Source organism: Physella acuta, unplaced genomic scaffold (genome assembly GCF_028476545.2).
Source record: "Physella acuta isolate Inbredline_101_S28 unplaced genomic scaffold, ASM2847654v3 ptg000299l, whole genome shotgun sequence".
NCBI lineage: Eukaryota > Metazoa > Mollusca > Gastropoda > Physidae > Physella > Physella acuta.
In genome coordinates this window covers 198,449-221,306 of record NW_026731818.1, presented here as the reverse complement: position 1 = coordinate 221,306, position 22,858 = coordinate 198,449, and the positions used below count along the sequence as shown (strand labels likewise).

At 44.6% G+C, this 22,858-nt stretch overlaps 1 protein-coding gene across 1 annotated transcript; it reads right to left on the bottom strand.

Annotated features, from left to right (window-relative positions):
- Positions 1-113: 113 nt before the first annotated feature.
- LOC131939889 (uncharacterized) lies at positions 114-21,787 on the bottom strand. Its single transcript, XM_059298419.1, has 13 exons — positions 21,705-21,787; positions 21,058-21,139; positions 19,918-20,052; positions 18,308-18,451; positions 17,579-17,767; positions 15,934-16,146; positions 14,229-14,423; positions 13,650-13,778; positions 11,595-11,693; positions 9,151-9,246; positions 2,247-2,345; positions 1,245-1,337; positions 114-118 (listed from the first exon to the last, which is right to left on the bottom strand). Exons 2-13 carry the CDS (start codon positions 21,125-21,127, stop codon positions 114-116), a joined length of 1,467 nt encoding a protein of 488 aa, XP_059154402.1. The 5' UTR covers positions 21,128-21,139; positions 21,705-21,787.
- Positions 21,788-22,858: the final 1,071 nt, after the last annotated feature.

Genomic DNA, 22,858 nt, shown 5'->3' with positions numbered 1-22,858 from the left:
AAGTAAGTTGTTATATCAGTACACCGTGGGAAACAGGCAAGTAAAACGAAATTTGAAAATAGTCGACACAACTAAAACCACCACACCAAGTGTGCAAATAGCCAAAAGCACATTTAGTCTGAAACAAGTATCATAAAAAAACAAATTGTGTTAATAAACGACAACTTATTTCAATAAACATCAACACATTCTGTCAATAGGCAACACCATTGATCACTCTTAAAACCATGGGCAGACATCAAATGGGCAAAGACTCTGACAATAAACTACTCCGGTCCTATAGTTTTAAATTACCCCGATCCCCTGTCTATATATAACCTGTTGTCTCTAGCAACATATAACCCAGGGTCCTCGTCTATAAATAACCGGTGGCCCCTGACTATACATCATCAGGTGCCTGTCTATATATAACCTGTTGTCCCTAGCAACATATAACCCAGGGTCCTCGTCTATAAATAACCCTGGCAATACATCACCCCGTACCTGTCTATAAATAAACCATGGGCTCTGGGGTGGGGGGGGGCACACTTAGCATTTCCAAAGTGTACGGACACGGGATAAAGTTTATAATTTCTATACAATTTTTTTCTATTTTCCTATTTTGCCCGGAGTTGTTGCGGTTGATTTGGCCTTGCTCGGAAAACGGGAGGGGGCAATGCAAAATGCCTAAAAGAAACTGAATAAACACACAAACTAGACCTAGACTACTCACCCTCATCACATTATATCGACCAGTGATGACTACTCACCCTCATCACATGATATCGACCAGTACCAGACTACTCACCCTCATCACATGATATCGACCAGTACCAGACTACTCACCCTCATCACATGATATCGACCAGAACAGTACCAGACTACTCACCCTCATCACATGATATCAACCAGTACCAGACTACTCACCCTCATCACATGATATCGACCAGACTACTCACCCTCATCACGTGATATCGACCAGACTACTCAACCTCATCACATGATATCGACCAGTACCAGACTACTCACCCTCATCACATGATATCGACCAGTTCCAGACTACTCACCCTCATCACATGATATCGACCAGACTACTCACCCTCATCACATGATATCGACCAGTACCAGACTACTCACCCTCATCACATGATATCGACCAGACTACTCACCCTCATCACATGATATCGACCAGACTACTCACCCTCATCACATGATATCGACCAGACTACTCACCCTCATCACATGATATCGACCAGACTACTCACCCTCATCACATGATATCGACCAGTACCCCTCCCTGCACTCCCCAGCACAGTAGCCTGTCTCCCTGTCACATGATACCCGGCAGTTGGGGCAGGCTAAAGGTTGTCAACGTCATCCAGGTGAGATTGGAATAAAGGTAACATAAAGTAATCAAAAGTTGTCCATGTCATCCAGGTAAGATTGGAATAAAGGTAACATAAAGTAATCAAAAGTTGTCCATCTCATCCAGGTAAGATTGGAATAAAGGTAACATAAAGTAATCAAAAGTTGTCCATCTCATCCAGGTAAGATTGGAATAAAGGTAACATAAAGTAATCAAAAGTTGTCCATCTCATCCAGGTAAGATTGGAATAAAGTAACATAAAGTAATCAAAAGTAATACATTTTCACTTTTTAGTAAAAATGACTTTATATCGGAACAATTAAAATAACGTATTCATTTTAAAAACAACCACTTCATAGTTTAAATATTTCTGTAGGTAAAACATTGCCGTCTTAGTTTGATTATTGATGCCACTACTTTATATTTAAGAAGTAAAGTAAAGGTAATGATCCGAATGCTATCTTACTTTTGCTACAAATGTTTTAGATTATAACTAATGCGGTTTAAAATGAAAGTAAAAGTAAAAAATCCTTTAAAAATCTTAATTTTGTTACAAATTTCATCAATTATTATTAATGACGACTTAATTAAAGTAATAATTCTTTTAATATTTTTGTTACAAATTTAAATTTTTTATACTGTTAAATAAAAAGTTAAGTAAAAGTAAAAAAATCTCGGAATATCTTTGCTACAAGTTTAATAGATTGGATTATAATGATGTTAATTTGAAAATTAAAGTAAAATTAATAATTCCACCAATATCTTTGTTACAAATTTAATAGTTTATATAAATATTAATTAAAATGTAAAAGTAACAATTCCTCTGAATATCTTTGCTATAGAACATAATGTTAAATTTTAAAACGTTAAGTATAAGTCACAATTCCTGTAAAATTCTTACTTTGTTGACAAAAGTCGCCCATGAATAAGTTTTTACAGCCGTCAACACAATACCCATCCTCTTTCATACACGAACCGTCACCTGCACAGTTTGTACACGCTGAAAGAAACGTAAACAACATCATGACGTAACCACGAGGTAGTCTGTCAATGACGTCACACGACAGGAAATTTTTATACTTTTGTTACTGTGTTAATAAAAGGAGTGATTGTTTAAAATATTAAACGCTGCTTAAAAGAGTTGTGTTTTATTTATAGCGTCTTACTGTACAGGGATATTATCTATTAATACTAATAGTTTCGCTGTCTGTGTATCTGACAAGAACGCTCTGTCTGACAAGAACGCTCTAGAGAAAACACAAGCAATTTAAAAACATGCACAGTAATTCGAAAAACGAAATATGACGTCGACACATTTAGCGCACAGAGTAGAAAATAATCTCAAACCCAGAGAGTGCTCAAAGTTATATGACGTCATTGATTTTCGCGTTAACATTGAATAAAAAGGAAATGTTGTCTAATCTTAATGGTTTGCGTGAAGAGTTTCTTGCATACAATTCTTCGGGTAGGGGCGAAGCCCCACCCCCCGCGTAAGAACGTCTGAGCCCCCCCCCCCCCTCGGGGAGGGGGCGGACACTGGAAAAAGTATATAATTATATTTCGTTGAATGGGACGGTAGACATGTTTTTTTTTGGGGGGGGGGGGGGTGGGGGGGGGTGGGGGGGTGGTGTGTGTGGGGGGTGGGGGGTGGTGTGTGTGGGGGGTGGGGTGGTTTTAGTTTAGACTTTTTCCTCCCCAGAGAGGGGTGGGGTACTTGAAATTTTCGGGGGCGGGGGTAGAATTTTCGGGGAAGGGGCGGACACTGGAAAAAGTATATAATTATATTTCGTTGAATGGGACGGTAGGCATGTTTTTTTTTGGGGGGGGGTGGAGGGGTGGGGGGGGTGGTGTGTGTGGGGGGGGGCGGTGTGTGGAGGGGGTGGTGTGTGTGGGGGGTGGGGGGTGGGGGTGGGGGGTGGTGTGTGGGGTGGGGTGGGGTGGGGGTGGTGTGTGTGTGGGGGGGGGGTGGGTTGGTTTTAGTTTAGAGAAAAGAGACAGCACTATCAAGCTAGCGCCCGGTGTATCCTTCCTCAACGGGCCATTTTTCTCGTAATACTAATAGTTTCGCTGTCTGTGTATCTGACAAGAACGCTCTGTCTGACAAGAACGCTCTAGAGAAAACACAAGCAATTTAAAAACATGCACAGTAATTCGAAAAACGAAATATGACGTCGACACATTTAGCGCACAGAGTAGAAAATAATCTCAAACCCAGAGAGTGCTCAAAGTTATATGACGTCATTGATTTTCGCGTTAACATTGAATAAAAAGGAAATGTTGTCTAATCTTAATGGTTTGCGTGAAGAGTTTCTTGCATACAATTCTTCGGGTAGGGGCGAAGCCCCACCCCCCGCGTAAGAACGTCTGAGCCCCCCCCCTCGGGGAGGGGGCGGACACTGGAAAAAGTATATAATTATATTTCGTTGAATGGGACGGTAGACATGTTTTTTTTTGGGGGGGGGGGGGGGGGGTGGGGGGGGGGGGTGGGGGGGTGGTGTGTGTGGGGGGTGGGGTGGTTTTAGTTTAGACTTTTTCCTCCCCAGAGAGGGGTGGGGGTACTTGAAATTTTCGGGGGCGGGGGTAGAATTTTCGGGGAAGGGGCGGACACTGGAAAAAGTATATAATTATATTTCGTTGAATGGGACGGTAGGCATGTTTTTTTTTGGGGGGGGGGGGGGGGGGTGGAGGGGTGGGGGGGTGGTGTGTGTGGGGGGGGGGCGGTGTGTGGAGGGGGTGGTGTGTGTGGGGGGTGGGGGGTGGGGGTGGGGGGTGGTGTGTGGGGTGGGGTGGGGGTGGTGTGTGTGTGGGGGGGTGGGTTGGTTTTAGTTTAGAGAAAAGAGACAGCACTATCAAGCTAGCGCCCGGTGTATCCTTCCTCAACGGGCCATTTTTCTCGTCTATAATAATAGTTTCGCTGTCTGTCTATCTGACAAGAACGCTCTGTCTGACAAGAACGCTCTGTCTGACAAGAACGCTCTAGAGAAAACACAAGCAATTTAAAAACATGCACAGTAATTCGAAAAACGAAATATGACGTCGACACATTTAGCGTAGAGTAGAACATAATCTCAAACCAGAGAGTGCACACAGTAATATGACGTCATTGATTATCGCGTAAACATTGAAAAAAGCAAATTTTATCTAATCTAAGTGGTTTGCGTGAACGAGTTTCTTTCATAGAATTCTTTGGGTAGGGGCGAAGCCCCACCCCCGTGTAAGAACGTCTGAGCCCACCCCCCCCCTCCCTAACTCAAAAGAAATTTCTTTATTGATACTCTATAATAAAATTACCGCCTAATTAATGTGTCTAATCTAAAAAGTGGTTTTCTTGCAATGGGACGGTAGACATGTTTTTTTTTTTGGGGGGGGGGGGGGTGGAGGGGTGGGGGGGGGGTGGAGGGGTGGAGGGGTGGGGTGTTGGAGGGAGGGGGGGGGGGTGTGGGGGGTGGGGGGGGAGGGGTGGGGGGGGGGAGGGGTGGGGGGGGAGGGGTGGGGGGGGGGGGTGGGGGGGTGGAGGGGTGGGGGGGGTGGGGGGGGTGGGGGGGTGTGGGGGGTGTGGGGGGGTGTGGGGGGTGGGGGGGGTGGGTGTGTGGGGGGGGGGGTTGGTTTCAGTGTTTCTTTCAGACTTTTTCCTCCCCGGAGAGGGGTGGGGTTACTTGAAATTTTCGGGGGCGGGGGTAGAATTTTCTGGGAGGGGGCGGACACTGGAAAAAGTATATAATTATATTTCGTTGAATGGGACGGTAGACATGTTTTTTTTGGGGGGGGGGGAGGTGGAGGGGGGGGGGGTGCAGGGGTGGGGGGTGGGGGTGGGGGGCGGTAGTGTGGAGGGGGTGGTGTGTGTGGGGGGGTGTGTGGGGGGGTGGGGGTGTGGTGTGGGGGGTGGGGGTGGTGTGTGTGTGGGGGGGGTGTTGGTTTAGTTTAGAGAAAAGAGACAGCACTATCAGCCTAGCGCCCGTTGTACCCTTCCTCAACGGGGCCATTTTTCTCGTCTATAATAATAGTTTCGCTGTCTGTCAAGAACGCTCTGTCTGACAAGAACGCTCTAGAGAAAACACAAGCAAAATAAAAACATGCACAGTAATTCGAAAAACGAAATATGACGTCGACACATTTAGCGTAGAGTAGAACATAATCTCAAACCAGAGAGTGCACACAGTAATATGACGTCATTGATTATCGCGTAAACATTGAAAAAAAGGAAATGTTGTTCTAATCTAAATGGTTTGCGTGAAGAGTTTCTTGCATACAATTCTTCGGGTAGGGGCGAAGCCCCACCCCCCGCGTAAGAAACGTCTGAGCCCCCCCCCCCCTCCACAACTCAAAAGAAATTTCCTCATCGATACTCTATAATAAAATTACCGCCTAATTAATGTGTCTAATCTAAAAAGTGGTTTTTCTTGCAATGGGACGGTAGACATGTTTTTTTTTTGGGGGGGGGGGTGGGGGGGTGTGGAGGGGTGGGGTGTGGGGGGGGGTGGGGGGGTTGGGGTGGTGTGTGGGGGTGGGGGTGGGGGTGGTGTGTGGGGGTGGGGGTGGGGGTGGTGTGTGGTGTGTGGGTTGGTTTCAGTGTTTCTTTCAGACTTTTTCCTCCCCCGAGAGGGGTGGGGGTACTTGAAATTTTCGGGGGCGGGGGTAGAATTTTCTGGGAGGGGGGCGGACACTGGAAAAAGTATATAATTATATTTCGTTGAATGGGACGGTAGACATGTTTTTTTTGGGGGTGGGGGGTGGTGGAGGGGTGGGGGTGGGGGGTGGTGTGTGTGTGGGGGGTGGGGGGTGTTGTGTGTGGTGGGGGGGGGGGGTGGGGGGGTGTGTGGGGGGGGGGGGGTGGGGGGTGGTGTGTGGGGGGGGGGTGGGTTGGTTTCAGTGTTTCTTTCAGACTTTTTCCTCCCCGGAGAGGGGTGGGGGTACTTGAAAATTTTCGGGGGCGGGGTGGGAGGGGGCGGACACTGGAAAAAGTATATAATTATATTTCGTTGAATGGGACGGTAGACATGTTTTTTTTGGGGGTGGGGGGTGGTGGAGGGGTGGTGTGTGTGGGGGGGGGTGGGGGGTGGGGGGTGGTGTGGGGGTGGGGGGTGGTGTGTGTGTGGGGGGGGGGGGGGGTGGGGGGTGGTGTGTGTGGGGGGGGGTGGGGGGTGGTGTGTGGGGGGGGGTGGGTTGGTTTCAGTGTTTCTTTCAGACTTTTTCCTCCCCGGAGAGGGGTGGGGGTACTTGAAATTTTCGGGGGCGGGGGTAGAATTTTCTGGGAGGGGGCGGACACTGGAAAAAGTATATAATTATATTTCGTTGAATGGGACGGTAGACATGTTTTTTTTTGGGGGGTGGGGGGTGAGGGGTTGGGGTGGGGGTGGTGTGTGGTGGGGGGTGGGGGTGGGGGTGAGGGGTTGGGGTGGGGGTGGTGTGTGGTGGGGGGTGGGGGTGGTGTGTGGGGGTGGGGGGTGGGGTGGGGGTGGTGTGTGGGGGGTGGGTTGGTTTTAGTTTAGAGAAAAGAGACAGCACTATCAGCCTAGCGCCCGTTGTACCCTTCCTCAACGGGCCATTTATCTAGTTAATACTAATAGTTTCGCTGTCTGTCTGTCTATCTGACAAGAACGCTTTGTCTGACAAGAACGCTCTAGAGAAAACACAAGCAAAATAAAAACATGCACAGTAATTCGAAAAACGAAATATGACGTCGACACATTTAGCGTAGAGTAGAACATAATCTCAAGGCGGAAAGTGCACACAGTAAAATGACGTCATTGATTATCGCGTAAACATTGAAAAAAGGAAATGTTGTCTAATCTAAATGGTTTGCGTGAAGAGTTTCTTGCATACATTTCTTCGGGTAGGGGCGAAGCCCCACCCCCCGCGTAAGAACGTCTGAGCCCCCCCCCCCCCCTCCACAACTCAAAAGAAATTTCCTCATCGATACTCTATAATAAAATTACCGCCTAATTAATGTGTCTAATCTAAAAAGTGGTTTTCTTGCAATGGGACGGTAGACATGTTTTTTTTTTATGGGGGGGGGGTTGGGGTGGAGGGGTGGGTGTGGGGGGGTGTGGGGGGGGGGGGGTTGGGGTGGTGTGTGGGGGTGGGGGGGGTGGTGTGTGGTGTGTGGGTTGGTTTCAGTGTTTCTTTCAGACTTTTTCCTCCCCGGAGAGGGGTGGGGGTACTTGAAATTTTCGGGGGCGGGGGTAGAATTTTCTGGGAGGGGGCGGACACTGGAAAAAGTATATAATTATATTTCGTTGAATGGGACGGTAGACATGGTTTTTTTTTGGGGGGGGGGGGCGGTGGAGGGGGGGTTGGAGGGGTGGGGGGTGGGGGTGGGGGTGGGGGGGCGGTGTGTGGAGGGGGTGGTGTGTGTGGGGGGTGGGGGTGGGGGGTGGGGATGGTGTGTCGGGGTGGGGGTGGTGTGTGGGGGGTGGGTTGGTTTCAGTGTTTCTTTCAGACTTTTTCCTCCCCGGAGAGGGGTGGGGGTACTTGAAATTTTCGGGGGCGGGGGTAGAATTTTCTGGGAGGGGGCGGACACTGGAAAAAGTATATAATTATATTTCGTTGAATGGGACGGTAGACATGGTTTTTTTTTGGGGGGGGGGGCGGTGGAGGGGGGGTTGGAGGGGTGGGGGGTGGGGGTGGGGGTGGGGGGGCGGTGTGTGGAGGGGGTGGTGTGTGTGGGGGGTGGGGGTGGGGGGTGGGGATGGTGTGTCGGGGTGGGGGTGGTGTGTGGGGGGGTGGGTTGGTTTCAGTGTTTCTTTCAGACTTTTTCCTCCCCGGAGAGGGGTGGGGGTACTTGAAATTTTCGGGGGCGGGGGTAGAATTTTCTGGGAGGGGGCGGACACTGGAAAAAGTATATAATTATATTTCGTTGAATGGGACGGTAGACATGGTTTTTTTGGGGGGGGGGGCGGTGGAGGGGGGGGGGGTTGGAGGGGTGGGGGGTGGGGGTGGGGGGGCGGTGTGTGGAGGGGGTGGTGTGTGTGGGGGGGTGGGGTTGGGTTGGGGGGTGGGGATGGTGTGTGGGGGTGGGGGTGGTGTGTGGTGGGGGGTGGGGGTGGTGTCTGGGGGGGGGTGGGGTTGGGTTGGGGGGTGGGGATGGTGTGTGGGGGTGGGGGTGGTGTGTGGTGGGGGGTGGGGGTGGTGTCTGGGGGTCGGGGGGGGTGGGGGTGGGGGTGGTGTGTGGGGGGGTGGGTTGGTTTTAGTTTAGAGAAAAGAGACAGCACTATCAGCCTAGCGCCCGTTGTACCCTTCCTCAACGGGCCATTTATCTAGTCAAGATATATTTTCCATCTTTTTAAAATATCAATAAATACTAATTTTAAAGCAATTTTTTTCCAGTTTGGAAAGCGATATAATCTTCAATATTAAGCAATATTTCCCTCTTATAATATCTTTATAATCCAAAATGGAAGTCGATTTTTCTCATTTAAAATATCGATATAATTTAAAATATAAAGATATTTTTTTCTATCTTAAAATATCGAAATTATCGTAAATATAAAGAATATTTGCCCTTAATTTATATCGATATAATCCTAAATATATATCAATTTTTATGTTTTAAAATATCATAACAATTCTAAATTTTAAGCGTTTTCACTTTTATCAAATCGATATAATCCAAAATATAAATATACTTTCCTCTTAAAGTAAGTATATAATCCTAAATAGAAAGCAATCTTAATACCCTCTTAAAATAAATTATCGTAAATAAAAAGAAACTTTTTTCTTCTTAAAATATTGATATAATCCTAAACATAAAGCTAAACATGGCCCCTATAGTGTTCAATGAAAAACTTCTGATTGATTCGACTCACGTTTTTGACAATCGTCGCCAAAAAATCCCTTGGGGCACTGATCACAGGCACCTGTGTACCTGTCACATGTAGAGTTGTTAGGGCAGGGGTCACACACTGCGGAGATAAATGTGAGCCTGGGTTAGAGTTGTTAGGGCAGGGGTCACACACTGCGGACAGAAATGTGAGCTTGGGGTTAGAGTTGTTAGGGCAGGGGTCACACACTGCGGACAGAAATGTGAGCTTGGGGTTAGAGTTGTTAGGGCAGGGGTCAGCCTGGGGTTAGAGTTGTTAGGGCAGGGATCACATACTGCGGACAGAAATGTGAGCTTGGCGTTAGAGTTGTTAGGGCAGGGGTCACACACTGCGGACAGAAATGTGAGCTTGGGGTTAGAGTTGTTAGGGCAGGGGTCAGCCTGGGGTTAGAGTTGTTAGGGCAGGGGTCACACACTGCAGACAAAAATATGAACCTGGGGTCAGAGTTGTTAGGGCAGGGATCACATACTGCGGACAGAAATGTGAGCTTGGCGTTAGAGTTGTTAGGGCAGGGGTCACACACTGCGGACAGAAATGTGAGCTTGGGGTTAGAGTTGTTAGGGCAGGGGTCAGCCTGGGGTTAGAGTTGTTAGGGCAGGGGTCACACACTGCAGACAAAAATATGAACCTGGGGTCAGAGTTGTTAGGGCAGGGATCACATACTGCGGACAGAAATGTGAGCTTGACGTTAGAGTTGTTAGGGCAGGGGTCACACACTGCGGACAGAAATGTGAGCTTGGGGTTAGAGTTGTTAGGGCAGGGGTCAGCCTGGGGTTAGAGTTGTTAGGGCAGGGGTCACACACTGCAGACAAAAATATGAACCTGGGGTCAGAGTTGTTAGGGCAGGGATCACATACTGCGGACAGAAATGTGAGCTTGGCGTTAGAGTTGTTAGGGCAGGGGTCACACACTGCGGACAGAAATGTGAGCTTGGGGTTAGAGTTGTTAGGGCAGGGGTCAGCCTGGGGTTAGAGTTGTTAGGGCAGGGGTCACACACTGCAGACAAAAATATGAACCTGGGGTCAGAGTTGTTAGGGCAGGGATCACATACTGCGGACAGAAATGTGAGCTTGGCGTTAGAGTTGTTAGGGCAGGGGTCACACACTGCGGACAGAAATATGAACCTAGGGTAAATAGGGTAAACTATAACTATAACCCTAATCCTAGCCCTGATCCTAACCCGAACCCTAACCCCGACCATAACACTAACCCTAGCCCTAAACCTAACCCTAGCCCTAGCCTTAGCCCTTGCCCTAACCCTAGCTGTACCTTAAGCTATGTCCATTTGGGGGGGATGTCCTACTGGGCGGGGGGTAATTACTCCGGGAACAGGGCATTACTCCCCCCTGTCAGAAACCCCCGGACATTTCCCTCCACGACATTACCTCAGGAGTAATCCCCCCCCTGTGAATTACCCCTGTCATTTACCCCCGCCCAGTAGGACATTACCCCCCCCCCCCCGGACAGGGTTAGGGCTAAGGTTAGGGTTAGGGTTAGGGTTAAAATTAGTGCTAGAGCTAGGGCTAGGGTTAGGGTTAGGGTTAGGGTTAGGGTTAGGGTTAGGGTTAGGGCTAAGGTTAGGGTTAGGGTTAGGGTTAGAATTAGTGCTAGAGCTAGGGCTAGGGTTAGGGTTAGGGTTAGGGTTTTGGTTTTGTGTTTTGAGGAAACTCTGGATTACCCCATCCGCTTTCCCCTCGCTACGCCTCCCAGACCCTGATATTATCGACGTTGAGTATACATGTTATCAAAGACACATTCACTGAAACACATAGGCTAAAATGACAAATACAAATACGCACTTCGACCAAAATAGCGTCCATCGCTTTAACTAAAGAATGAAATTTTTTACACACATAATCACTTAATCCATTATACAGAATTTTCCTTATACCAATTACATAGAATAATACAGATTGCACGCAACAACCGTTACCCACCTACAATAATTATACATCAAACACTTACATGAATTATTCATTCAACACAATGTATTATGGACACAATGAATTATATACACAATACCTACATCTATTACACCTGCACTCACCCATTACACGAACACCACTTACACCCATTACACCTGCATATCACCCATTACACTTACACATATTACACACATTACACCAGCACCTCACCCATTACACTTACACCCGCTACACCTGCATATCACCCATTACACGTTCACATATTACACACATTACACCAGCACCTCACCCATTACACTTACACCCATTACACACGCATATCACCCATTACACTTACACCCGTTACACCTGCATATCACCCATTACACGTACACATATTACACCCATTACACCAGCACCTCGCCCATTACACGAACACATATTACACCCATTACACCAGCACTTTACCCATTACACTTACACATATTACACACATTACACCAGCACCTAACCCATTACACTTACACATATTACACCGGTCACCCCTGTAGCCGTGTAGACAGCCGTCTACACACACCGCTGTGTCCTCATCACACTGTTTATTCCCCGCACACTTCCCGCACACTGTGTGGTCAAGAATCAAAGTGGTCAATACACATGACTTTTGCATTGTTTTTTTTTGGTCAGTTTTTTTATCTTTACCATACCATAGAACTTTTTCTATACTGAGTCGAAATAGTCCACAATGTCGATAATTAACTTATATTGTTGAAATTTGCTTAGTCCTTTGGATTACATCAATTGTATATTTTAATTTGTTCTAAAAAATAAATAAAACGAACATTTTATTGTGTCATTTCTGTTCATTAATTATCTTAGCCGTTTTAAATCTAGTAGGGATTACTTGTTTTAAATGTCGATTGTGTGTCCAGTTGATGACTCACCTTATCCAGGTAATGACCCACTTAGTCAAGGTGATGTCATTTGATAAGTCACCTTTCCAATGCCATGACTCACCTTGTCTATGAGATGACGCACCTTGTCTATGAGATGACTCACCTTGTGAGATGACCCACCTTGTCTATGAGATGACTCACCTTGTCTATGAGATGACTCACCTTGTCTAAGAGATGACCCACCTTGTCTAAGAGATGACCCACCTTGTCTATGAGATGACTCACCTTGTCTAAGAGATGACCCACCTTGTCTAAGAGATGACTCACCTTGTCTATGAGATGACCCACCTTGTCTATGAGATGACTCACCTTGTGAGATGACCCACCTTGTCTATGAGATGACTCACCTTGTCTATGAGATGACCCACCTTGTCTATGAGATGACCCACCTTGTCTATGAGATGACTCACCTTGTCTATGAGATGACCCACCTTGTCTATGAGATGACTCACCTTGTGAGATGACCCACCTTGTCTATGAGATGACCCACCTTGTCTATGAGATGACTCACCTTGTGAGATGACCCACCATGTCTATGAGATGACTCACCTTGTCTATGAGATGACTCACCTTGTCTAAGAGATGACCCACCTTGTCTAAGAGATGACCCACCTTGTCTATGAGATGACTCACCTTGTCTATGAGATGACTCACCTTGTCTAAGAGATGACCCACCTTGTCTAAGAGATGACTCACCTTGTCTATGAGATGACCCACCTTGTCTATGAGATGACTCACCTTGTGAGATGACCCACCTTGTCTATGAGATGACTCACCTTGTCTATGAGATGACCCACCTTGTCTATGAGATGACCCACCTTGTCTATGAGATGACTCACCTTGTCTAAGAGATGACCCACCTTGTCTATGAGATGACTCACCTTATGAGATGACCCACCTTGTCTATGAGATGACCCACCTTGTCTATGAGATGACTCACCTTGTGAGATGACCCACCTTGTCTATGAGATGACTCACCTTGTCTATGAGATGACCCACCTTGTCTATGAGATGACTCACCTTGTGAGATGACCCACCTTGTCTATGAGATGACTCACCTTGTCTATGAGATGACCCACCTTGTCTATGAGATGACCCACCTTGTCTATGAGATGACTCACCTTGTCTATGAGATGACCCACCTTGTCTATGAGATGACTCACCTTGTGAGATGACCCACCTTGTCTATGATATGACTCACCTTGTCTATGAGATGACTCACCTTGTCTATGAGATGACCCACCTTGTCTATGAGATGACCCACGTTGTCTATGAGATGACTCACCTTGTCTATGAGATGACCCACGTTGTCTATGAGATGACTCACCTTGTCTATGAGATGACCCACCTTGTCTATGAGATGACGCACCTCGAGAGATCTCACCTGGTCTATGAGATGACCCACTTTATGAGATGACCCACCTTGTCTAAGAGATGACCAAGTTTGACTAAGAGATGACTCACTTTGACTAAGAGATGACTCACCTTGTCTATAAGATTACTCACCTTGTGAGATGGCTAACCTTGTCAATGAGATGACCCACCTTGTCTATGAGATGACCCACCTTGTCAATGAGATGACCCACCTTGTGAGATGGCTAACCTAGTCTATGAGATGACTCACCTTTGCGACACGACGTGAAGCCTTGCTTCTCCTCACAAGACAGACAAATTCCAGTCATCTCACACAGCTGACTGTGACATTGCTCACACGAATGTTTACAGTCCAGCCCGAACTGACCGGCAGCACAATCTGGCAACAGTGTCAATCAGGAAACAATTACAAAACAGCATCTCTGTTTCCTTTAGGGGCCGACGCCTACATTTTGTTTTCCGTCTAGACACGCCAATGCTCAACAGGGGATCGTTTGATTGTACTCGTTGCTTATCATGGTTTGATCATCACCCATCTAATGAACTAAGGCAGCGACATTGACATTAGATGAGTTAAACTTTAACCCCTGACCTAAATAGCGGCCGCTTTTTGTTCAGCTACAAATTCTACGTCGTGTGAATACGTGCAGTAAAATTAAAAGGTCAACATTTCAGTAAAGTGTCTTGACAAACCACTGACCAATTATTGACAAAATACTGACAAATCACAGACCACCCCCTGACAAGACAAAAAACTAACCATCCACTTACAATCCACTGATTATCCACTGGTAACCCCCTGACGAAAAACAACTGACCATCGACTAACCTCCGTAAACCTCCACCTCACACACACTAAACTCTTTTCTCCCAACGGAAGTTATCTTAACTCCCATAGCCAGCTCAGGGGAGCTCAGTTTGTACTCAAACACTCCAGACGTTCTTGACCTTCCGGGCTGTAGCGCTTCCTTTTCAAAACCGGAAGTGTCAATTAGTTTGACGGCAATCTTATCCTGGCTATTTGCTGTTGGGAATGGCACAATTATAAAACATTGACAACTTATCCTAACTATATGCTGTTGGAAATGGCACAATTATAAAACACTGACAACATATCCTGACTATTTGCTGTTGGAAATGGCACAATTATAAAACACTGACAACATATCCTGACTATTTGCTGTTGGGAATGGCACAATTATAAAACATTGACAGCTTATCCTGGCTATTTGCTGTTGGGAAGGGCACAATTATAAAACAGTGACTAGATCAAAACGTAGACGTACGGTGTTGACTTCGACAAACTTTGGCAGACATATTTCTATTCTGCAGTAAATACTAAAAGAGTAACTCCCCCTTGTTTCTTCTAATGGTGATATGTAATTTATGTTAGAAGAAAGTAGAGTCATCTCCCTTAGTTTTGCATGACTAACTGATTTTAATCGTGAATTTATAATTGGCTAAAGTTAGGAGCTAAAGTAAAGAGCTAAAGTAAGGAGCTAATGTAAGGAGTTAAAATAAGAAGATAAAGGAAGCAGCTAGAGTAAGGAGCTAAAATAAGGAACTAAAGTAAGGATATAGTAAAGATACAATTTTGTTGAGGATTAAATTTTATGCTTTTTCTTTTTTCACGTAAACAAATAAAATAATTTCCGAGCATGAAAGAAAATATAGAATAAAGTCATATCACATAGTATCTAATTAATTACAATATGAGTTAAGTTTTGCTATGTGCTAACCGCATGTACATTTTTAAAACAAGTTAATTAAAAAAGTCTAGTGACATTTATGCGCAATTTCCTTATGTTATCTAAAAATAGCTCTGACGTATAATGATTGGGTGCGTTCAAGCTTGAAGAGCGATCGGTTTGTAGGTGTTTATGTAATTTTAAAATTTGTGACCGAACGAGAGGATATTTTTGAAAACTTTCTTCGGCAATACTGTTCTAAATTATGGCAGGAATCGATTGGTACATGTTTCAAGTCGCTAAGTGGTCTGGTTGCCGAGATATGGGCCAAAAACTGCATTTTTTCGAGGTTTTTTGGCTTTTACGGGAAATACATGAAAGAAACCCGGAATTTTTATGGCCTATGCTCATTCTCGTAACTTGCTTAACATAATTGCTTTTGGAACTAGTCATCGATATTCCTTCGTTGAGGAGGAGATACGACTTAAAGCCCGGACACACATTCATCCATCCATCCATCCATTCCCAGAAATGACGAGTTAATAAACGCAATTCTCCAGAATGGAAATTGCGCTAAAAAATTGCAAGCTTTCGTTTGAAGAATATGGTGTTCTATTGAATTTATAATCCTATATGTCGTCCTATTAAAATTCTCTATCGTCAAATCATAAGGGTTAGGTACGTATTATAAATAACATTTATAAAACTATTTTTTCCGACTCAGGGAAGTGTACAACGTCGAGATTTTTTAAAAAATCTCGATTTCATTTTTTTTGCACGATTACAATACTTCTCTATACTTCGTATACGAGAAAATAAAAAAGAAAAACAAAACACGTAGCTCGCCTTGTCTCGTGTAGATGTCAACAGAGAAGACCAGTATGGGCTTTTCCAGAATCAAGCCCAAATACGCCCGAAGCCCCCTGGATACCGTGCCGAAGCATTTGGTGCCCGTCCCAGGGGATTCGTACCGGTGCCCGTCGACCACCGTGTCTGCCCTGACGTCCGCGTGCTGGAGGTCACTGCTTGACGTCACTTGCTTCAGGGCTACGGACCTACCTAGGAAATGGCCCTCGTTTTGGTGAGGGTGTTTTGGATGATGAAAGGAACATTGATGCTTGTGTTGATAATGAGTGGGATAATGATGATAGTGTGAATAACTATTACAAAAATAAAGGTTATTGTTATGTTTATATATTTTCTTAATCTACATACTTTATACATGCATCAAACACAAATGTTTCACTTTACGCCAGCTAACATAACTTTCCCATATCCCAACTGTCCAACAGAATATTGTGTGAATATTATGTGAATATTGTGTGAATATTGTGTGAATATTGTGTGCTTATTGTGTGAATATTGTGTGAATATTGTGTGCTTAGTGTGTGAATATTGTGTGAATATTGTGTGAATATAGTGCGAATATTGTGTGAATATTGTGTGAATATTGTGTGAATATTGTGTGAATATTGTTTAAATATTGTGTGAATACTGTGTGAATATTGTGTGAATATTGTGTGAATATTGTGTGAATATTGTTTGAGTATTGTGCAAACATAAAGAAAAATATTGTAATAGATTCTATTTTACTACACTTTGACGTTCAGTGCTGCGTGCAATCGAAGTGGAATATGGTTAAATCAAATTATTAAGACGTATATGCGATTATTCCTATTAATTCAAGCATGTGTAATTCAGGAACTTTGATACAAATAAGCTTTTAAAAAATGTCCTTCCCTTTATTTCACACACCCCTCCACCTTTTAGGTTTGGCTTCATGCGTCTCCTCGCATTCTCCACTTTACATCTTACGTGTACGGCACACTATCAAATATTCAATTTCCCACCTTTACCATAAACCAATTTTCCACCTCTACCATAAATCAATTTTCCGACTCTACCAATAAACCATTTTCCAACCTCTACCAATAAACCATTTTCCAACCTCTACCAATAAACCAATTTCCCACCTCTCCAATAAACCAATTTCCCACCTCTACCAATAAACCAATTTCCCACCTCTACCAATAAACCAATTTCCCACCTCTACCAATAAACCAAATTCTACCTCTACAAATAAACCAATGTCCCACCTCTACCAATAAACCAATTTCCCACCTCTACCATAAACCAATTTTCCACCTCTACCAATAAACCATTTTCCAACCTCTACCAATAAACCATTTTCCAACCTCTACCAATAAACCAATTTCCCACCTCTCCAATAAACCAATTTCCCACCTCTACCATAAACCAATTTTCCACCTCTACCAATAAACCATTTTCCAACCTCTACCAATAAACCATTTTCCAACCTCTACCATTAAACTAATTTCCCACCTCTATCAATAAACCAATTTCCCACCTCTACCAATAAACCAAATTCTACCTATACAAATAAACCAAGTTCCCACCTCTACCAATAAACTAAATTCTACCTCTACAAATAAACCAATGTCCCACCTCTACAAATAAACCAATTTCCCACCTCTGCCGATGTACAAGCCGCAGACCTCGACTGCGCTTTTGGTTGTGACCTTGAACTTCGTGAACAAGATGTTGTTGGTACATCGTAGCTCCACAATCTTGCTGGTGACGTCAGTGAACACCCAGCCGGAGCAGACGACTGACCGGCGGTCGGCGTTTAAAAATGAGAACTTGAGGTCCCGGATGGCCGCTGAAAACAATGAGAAAACCTATTCAATGTTGTGTAATCTTAATGATACGAGACGTAAATCGACATTATTTTGTCTAGTTTAGGAGAGAGCATTTTGCGACGAAATTTGTGGCGAAGGGAAGAGAGCGATGGGTGGTGAGAAGGTTTGACAAAAACACATGTGTTTACAAATGTAATGGTAGAAACTGGGTTTTGATCGTCCTTTCGCGATTTTCAAAGAATGTTTGTGTAAATTGTAATTAAAATTCTTTAATATGTTAAAAAGCTTGCCGAGCACTGTAGGTATTTTATTTAGACATTCCTGTTTAAATAAAAAAAAAAACTTTTTGAAAGGGACGTCATTTTAAGGTAGTGGGGGGGGGGGGGGGGGATAGGCTGTCTGACCTTTTGTAACAATGGGGATGGGAGGGAGGAGGGGGGGGGGGGTGAAAACTGCTTCTGTGTTTTACCCTACCACCGTAATGTTTACCTATGAAAACACTGATTCGTTAAGACCGTAATATTTACTTATGAAAGCACTGATTCCGTTACTGACCGTACCTTTTTTTGACAGAACGATCCAGGCGAAAGTGAAGATTTGATCTGTTTTGTCGTCATTAGTCGCTGCTGTAATCTCGGCCTTGGAGCAAGTCGTGTCGTCATCGTCTAGCAAGTAGTCGGCGGTCCGTTGGTCCATTATGTTATCTGGGAGGGAGGTAATTTGTTGTCTGTGTAGGGGGTAATGGCCCTTTCACGGTGTACACAAGGGAGGTCAATATGTTGTGTACAGTGTACAAAAGGGAGGTAAATAAGTTGTCTATAAAAATGTATTGGCCCTTTCACGTTGTACACAAGGGAGGTAAATATGTTGTCTATAAAAAATGTAATGGCCCTTTCACGTTGTACACAAGGGAGGTAAATATGTTGTCTATAAAAATGTATTGGCCCTTTCACGTGTACCCAAGGGAGGTAATAGCTTAGATGTGCTATCTGTGAGTCTGGTAACAGTGCCATTTTATTATCTGCACATAGTGGATAAGGAACGACGTGGCAGAGCGGTAGTGCTTACGTCTGGTAACCCAGAAGTCTCGGGCTAGTAGAACGTCCCTACGTTCACCGAGCTCTGTTGGGTACCTGACACGTACTAGGGAAAGAATAGACGACTGGGCATAGAATTGACGACTTCATCCCTCCATATTCCCAAACTGGTGTACTCTCTCCTTCCCTATGTACCGTAAATTCAGAAAGGACATCCTTACTTAAGATGGTAGGAGAATGTAGTAGTTTCATTGCATGAGCTGATCAGAAGAGTACCTATTCAGTTCTCTGCAAGGGAGGTAACGAGTGTAAAGTACAAACGTCTAAATGGATAAGGTAGGTGAAATCGCTGCCTATATGATTTCTTGCAACAACACGTCTGATTGCTTTGTTAAAAGGACCTTTTATTTCCTCTGAGATTACGGTAGGATAAGGCATTATTAGGACAGGGGTGTTTTTAAAGCAGTTTTAATACATGATCATATAGTATTTTGATATTGGAGTCGACAGTGCACAGGGTTCTCAGACTGGACTGGTATAACCCGAACCCCGAGCCCCACGGTCTATTGTCACTAATCATCATCGAACCCCGAACCCCACCCTCTGTCGTCATAAAGCATCAGAAAAAGTCGGAACTACACACATTTCTACCCCGCCCTCAGCTCCAAATACATTTTTTTTGTTTGTATTGTTTTGGTTAAAACAACACATACTACTGACAGCACTGATAAGTACAAACACATTGTACCTTAGTACTGACAGCACTGATAAGTACAAACACATTGTACCTTAGTACTGACAGCACTGATAAGTACAAACACCAGAGGCGTAGCGACCCTTCCCGCGCCCGGGGACAAACTTTCGATTTGCACCCCTCAAACTTTTGATTTGCACCCCCCTCCTCAAACTTTTGATTTCCACCCCTCCCCCCCCCCCCCTCTCAAACTTTCGATTTGCACCCCCACTCAAACTTTCAATTTGTTTTTCCAATCCATTTTGGCGCCCCCTAAGCTCGGCGCCCGGGGACATATGTCCCCCCCGCTACGCCTCTGACAAACACATCGTACATTAGTACTAACAAATACACACTGATAGTACCCACAGTACTGACACAGGCTACACGCACTACTCACAATATTGACAAGCGAATCCGAAGTAGGACCTGGCACATTTAGCACCTACAGGACACGCGCCACTGGCGTCACAATTCTGGTCCTGGCAGTGGCACTGGTACTCACACTTGTTGCCAAACCAGCCCTCGGGGCATTCTGGGAGGGATGGGAGGGGTATGGGGTGAGAGGGAGGGATAGGAGGGGTAGAGGTAAGAGGGAGGGGGAGGGAAAGGTTAGTGCCATAGAGGGAGGTTGGGATGGGAGGGGTATGAAGTGAGAGTGAAGGGGTTCGTGCTAGAGAGGGAGGGAAGGGTAGAGGTAAGAGAGAGGTTGGGATTGGGGGGGGGGGGGAACTAGTGATGACAGAGAGGGTGGTTTGGAAGGGTGGGGGTGCAAGAAATAAGACAGAGGATGGGATGGTAGGAGCATGAGGTAAGAGTGAGGGTGGGATGGTAGGAGCATGAGGTAAGAGTGAGGGTGGGATGGTAGGAGAATGAGGTAAGAGAGAGGGTGGGATGGTAGGAGCATGAGGTAAGAGTGAGGGTGGGATGGTAGGAGAATGAGGTAAGAGAGAGGGTGGGATGGTAGGAGAATGAGGTAAGAGAGAGGGTGGGATGGTAGGAGCATGAGGTAAGAGAGAGGGAGGGATGGGGGGGACTAGTGATGACAGAGAGGGTGGGATGGGGGCATGAGGTAAGAGGGTGGGATGGTAGGGCATGAGGTAAGAGAGAGGGTGGGGAGTTAAGGGCATGAGGTAAGAGGGAGAAGGGGGCGGGAAGGGTCAGTGCTAGAGAAAGAGATATGGGAGGGGGTAGATGTGAGAAGGAAGTTGGGATGGGAGGGACTAGTGGTGACAGACAAAGGGAGGAGGTGATTGCAGCAGATTAAAAATACTTTTGACTAACGTGAGGGGTGTGAAGCTGACAGAGAGTAAAGAAATATAGACCCATCCGTTGGTACCTCGTCTACAACCAGCAGCAGAGTTTCTTCCAGGCATCTCTTCCGTGGAGCAGAACCCCCCCCCCCCCCCCCGGAAATTTTAGTCCACACCCCCCTCTGAAAATTTCAAGTGCCGTCCCGGAGAAATAAGTCTGGAAGAAACACTGACCAGCAGTCCGCTTTAACTCACTCCACACGTGTACAAAACAAAAAACAACTCACGTGAAAACGTTGTATCAACAATCATAAGCAGCAGATATTTTGTTGTGACTAGCACCCTAGTGACGCCCATCAAATGTAGCCCCTGTCCGATACAACACACAATAAAAAGCAAATACGTTTCTTCAAAATGAAAATTAAAGAAGCAATTACCACTTTAAAAAAAAATATCTTAACTGTTGACCTTTTCAATTACACAGTCACGTCATCCTAATTTAAAACTATTTTCTACTTTATAAAATGTTAATCTACGCTTTGAAAATTTAGCTTTAAGCTTCTAGATCTAGGGTAACTGTTTTCTGATTCATATTTCGATCACCTGTAATCGGTCGGTCACACACTTATGACTTAAAGCTGTAAAAAACGTAAACATGACATCGTCTATCGTGGTTTACTTTTTCTATTGCATGTATTTCTCAACTAACCTTCCCAATGTATCTTAAATCGTCTACAGTCTACAGAATACTGTACTGCAATGGTCTCTATCGCAATCTAAACACCATTATTTAAGTAAGAATTATAGCTAGATCACAATCAAGTCTTGTCTTTTTTAGATCTATGTCTTAACATCAATTCTTTCTACTTTTCTTAAAACTATGAGTAACTCTAGTCTTTAATAATTCGATTACACTAAAATCGTACATTTCTACCTTTTATATTGTCAAGCCAACCCTTACAAGCTTAAAGGAACTATGAACTTTAAGAGACAAATTGTAAGCCCTCTTCCGTAGAAGAATGAAAACCAAAGAAATTGAATCGTAGACTAAGCGGAAGTAGTTTGTACAATGACGGTGCTGATTTGTGCTTAGATAAGTGTGCAAAATGTGTAAAAATAGTTTGGGTAAATCTTGTGATTTTCTTTACAGCAAGTCATCAAACCCATTTAATGGTCGTTTAGTCTTTTAGTGTGTTGGAAAAATTAAAAAAATAGTTTATTGATGTAAGATACAAAAACAAATAACTTAAGATTTTAAAATAGCTAGGTAACTTTTGGAAAATAATATTTCATTCTGTTCCGGCTAGGCGTTGCTCCAGCTGCGATATATCCATCTGATTTTATGACTACACTGACATTTCTTATCTAAAAACGACGAGCATCTTGAACCAGAGGATTAACTGTAAACTATCTAATAGGCCTGTCAAAACATTCTGACAGGGTCATTTGATTGAGATAACGACTATAAATAAAGACCATTCCTACACACCTATACAAAGTTACTCGACTTTTAAAAAAATGGTCACTTGAAGATGAGAAGCATCTGTCAACGAGGTCCAAAACTAACCAAAAACACATCTTCTTCGTCGTTGTCATTCTTAACAGTGATGTTAGACGAGATTTCCTCCAACACAATCAAGTATTATGTGCCAACATGTTATGTGCCAACCTGTTATGTGCCAACCTGTTATGTGCCAACCTGTTATGTGCCAACCTGTTATGCGCCATATAGACAATTGATTCCGATTTCAGCCTGCTTATCTTTTAGGATTTGATTTTATAGCCTTTGTCCATCCAACTTCAAGGATGCAGTTTTTTCTATTGTGGAGTTTTCCCTCCTAGATGGGTTCCTGACCCCAGCTATAAACTGGACAGACTCGAACCCAATCATGTACATCAAACTCGAACCGACTACTGTCTCAAGTCAATTTTTATATGCAAGGAAAGCGGAAAGTGGATCACACTATTATGCAGAGTTTCTTCCAGGCATCTCTTCGGGGGGGGGGGGGCTAAGCCCCCCTCCCCCCCCCCCGAAAAAATTCTACAGCCCCCCTTGAACGAAATTAAATGTATATAATTTATATAGAA